Here is a 2,751-nt window from a genome sequence, read left to right as displayed (position 1 = left end):
CTCTTTATAATTTACGTTCTCTTTGTCCATGTCAGAAACAACTTATACGCACCTCAACTATTTCTCCAAGTACTTGTTACCTCACACCAATACAAGTACATGTTAGCTCTACCCGATAAAACTTTAACAGTTAAAACAAGATCTATGAAAATAGGAAAATAACATTGCTCATTATCATTGAATTATAGATCAAATAAAAACTTAGGGACAATAATCAATTACCCCCCAGCCTATACCCAAAATCTCTGAGACACACCTTACATTTGATAACAAAACAAATCATCACAGAACAAATGAATTTTCCAAAACAACCACCTTTATTTATTTTCTTCATTTTCATCCCTTTCATCTTCTTCATGTCTTTCAGTTCACCTATTTCTTTTATGTTGTCACCCTTCTCCTTTGAATTGATGTTCAAATTTTCATAACGATTTTGAAGACATTCACCTTCATTAAAAGGAATTTTCTCTAGTTTTGACTGTTCAATGTTTGAATTATCAAGTTGTTCCAATTGCATCTTCAGAGGCTCATAATTTTTTTCTAACTCGTTAATCCTATTCAACAATTTTGGAAGAATAAACTGAGATCTTTCATCAACTCTCTCCTTGTCTCTCCATCTAAAGAAATTAAAGTTTGTGGCCTCATAGTGAGGACAAGACCAAAATCGTCTTTCGGGATTGCTATCTGACCAGAACGTTTGCATTTGCAATAAGATAACATGCTTGCATCGCATTTCCGCATTACACATTGAATCATTCTCATCCATACACAACTTATTCGACTCGGATTTTTTCATAACCCTAACTTTATAAACCTTGTCAAAAAAATAAGAATTAGTAATCGACATAAAAAGATGTAAAGAATATATTAAATTTTACTTTACTTTTTCAAATCAAGGAGCTATTTAACTTGAATGATAATGGAGTTTTTTCAAAGATGAAGAACACTGAAAATGGTTTTTTTTTTCAAAATATGAAGAACACTGCTAGAGAGAGAAGAAGACAATTGCATCCTTTTCAATAAACGTTATATTTATTTTTGAGTGTTTTTTAAATTACTTTGACACGTGTTAAATTTTTATTGGCCATTGTTATCTAAAATATTCACTCACGCGCCTTACATGGGTGAATTCATGTATATTGCCACGTAGTTATGAAAGTGGTAAACAATTACTTAAAAAAAAGTGGGGGTAATAGGACCTTATCAAAGGTAAGGTGTGTCTTAGGGATTTTGGTAGACGGGGGGAATTGAGTATTATCCCAAAAACTTAAGTAACTAGAACACTAAATTGACTTTTCTTCTGTGTTCATCTTCACTCTTTTCCCGTTTGCCTCTATCTTCTTTTAATTTCTTGATTTTCTGAATTATTATGGATCTTAGATTCATAAGATCTTTGTTATATATAGTTGTTTAATATTCATTTATTTTTGTATGTGTTTTAAACAATTATCTTCCTTGTTTCTTATCTTAATTTAGATTGTTGTCTGATCGTGTGTTTCTGTAATATTTTAGTGTGTGGTAAGTATTACTGTTCTAGTTCTTCTGTTTATGGCTATGATGTTTTAGTTATATGAATTGTACGAATACATTCCTAACCAATATGAATTTGTATCTTGTTATATGTTATTTTCTACAAGACTTCATAAAATATTTGGAACACATAGATGTCAAGCAATAGAAATCATAAAAATGCACACTCTAGGGCATCAAAATACCTTGCTGCTTCCTTCACTGTTATCTACAAAAAATAAATAATCAATGATCTACCTACGTCTATTCTTGCACGCCATAGGAAGCCAAATATTTTGTTTGACAACATAAACTGGAGCCATTAGCTTGTACCATGAAAAAACAAAAAAAATCAAGTCCACTTAATGCACAGTGTCCCCTTAAGGAAATTATTTTCTTATAGTATCCGAGGTTTGATTCGGTATGTCCTTCTTGGATAGAATGATCTCAATAATAAGTGTTGATACCCAAAACATCGGTGTCAACGAGCCACTCAATGACAGTAAGTACACTTAGAATACTAGATTTAGTAGTAGTAGAAGTTCAAAATCGGTTCTTAAAATGAGAGGAAATCCCTCAATTTATAGAAAATAAAGGGTAGTGTGAAAAGGTTCTTATTGAGCCTTACCAGAAAGGTCACAGAACTTTGGAAAAGTCACAATATTAAGGAAAGATCACAACCTTTCGTAAAAGTAACAAAACATAAAAGGTACACATTTTCATAAAAGTAACAACACATAAAAGCTACAACTTTTCATAAAAGTTACAACTTTCCATAAAAGTCGCAACCTTTCATAAAAGTCGCAATTCTTCATAAAGGTCGCAACTCATCATTTTCCATTCACACCTTTTAAAACCCAACAATCCCCTTCATAAATGGGAATGACTCCAAGACAAAGAAACGAACAATCGTGTGTACTTTACAAGCAAGAAGTAGTTGCATTTGGATAAGTAGGTTTCCCCTTGTACTTTTTCTGTAGTGAACATATGTCCGATGTATTCGTTCAATCAGTAGATGGGATATCTTTGAACCGACGATCTTTGGTGTATACCTAGACAACCACATGTAACCATATTCAAACTTTCTCTCTAGTTTGGCTTTTTTTAGGTGGATCTGACACATTATCCTTTTACTATATATAGTAAATTATGATAATTCCACTAGAGAGTAGTTTTCTAATGGTATCATGTCTATGTCCTATATGAAAAGACTTTCCGTTGTATATTATGCTCCATGCCCTA

The 2,751-nt window shown here is 32.1% G+C and overlaps 1 protein-coding gene across 1 annotated transcript; it reads right to left on the bottom strand.

Annotated features, from left to right (window-relative positions):
• Positions 1-214: 214 nt before the first annotated feature.
• Positions 215-847, bottom strand: LOC114075058. Its single transcript, XM_027913278.1, has one exon. It carries the CDS (start codon positions 845-847, stop codon positions 215-217), a length of 633 nt encoding a protein of 210 aa, XP_027769079.1.
• Between the last annotated feature and the right edge of the window lie 1,904 nt (positions 848-2,751).

The sequence above is a fragment of the Solanum pennellii genome, chromosome 1 (assembly GCF_001406875.1).
Source record: "Solanum pennellii chromosome 1, SPENNV200".
Classification (NCBI taxonomy): Eukaryota; Viridiplantae; Streptophyta; class Magnoliopsida; order Solanales; family Solanaceae; genus Solanum; species Solanum pennellii.
Note: the sequence above shows the minus strand (reverse complement) of the source record. Positions and strands in the feature narration are given on the sequence as shown.

Excerpts from the sequence above, each read along its gene's own strand:
- LOC114075058 (XM_027913278.1), bottom strand. The coding sequence starts at position 847 with ATGTCGATTACTAATTCTTATTTTTTTGACAAGGTTTATAAAGTTAGG.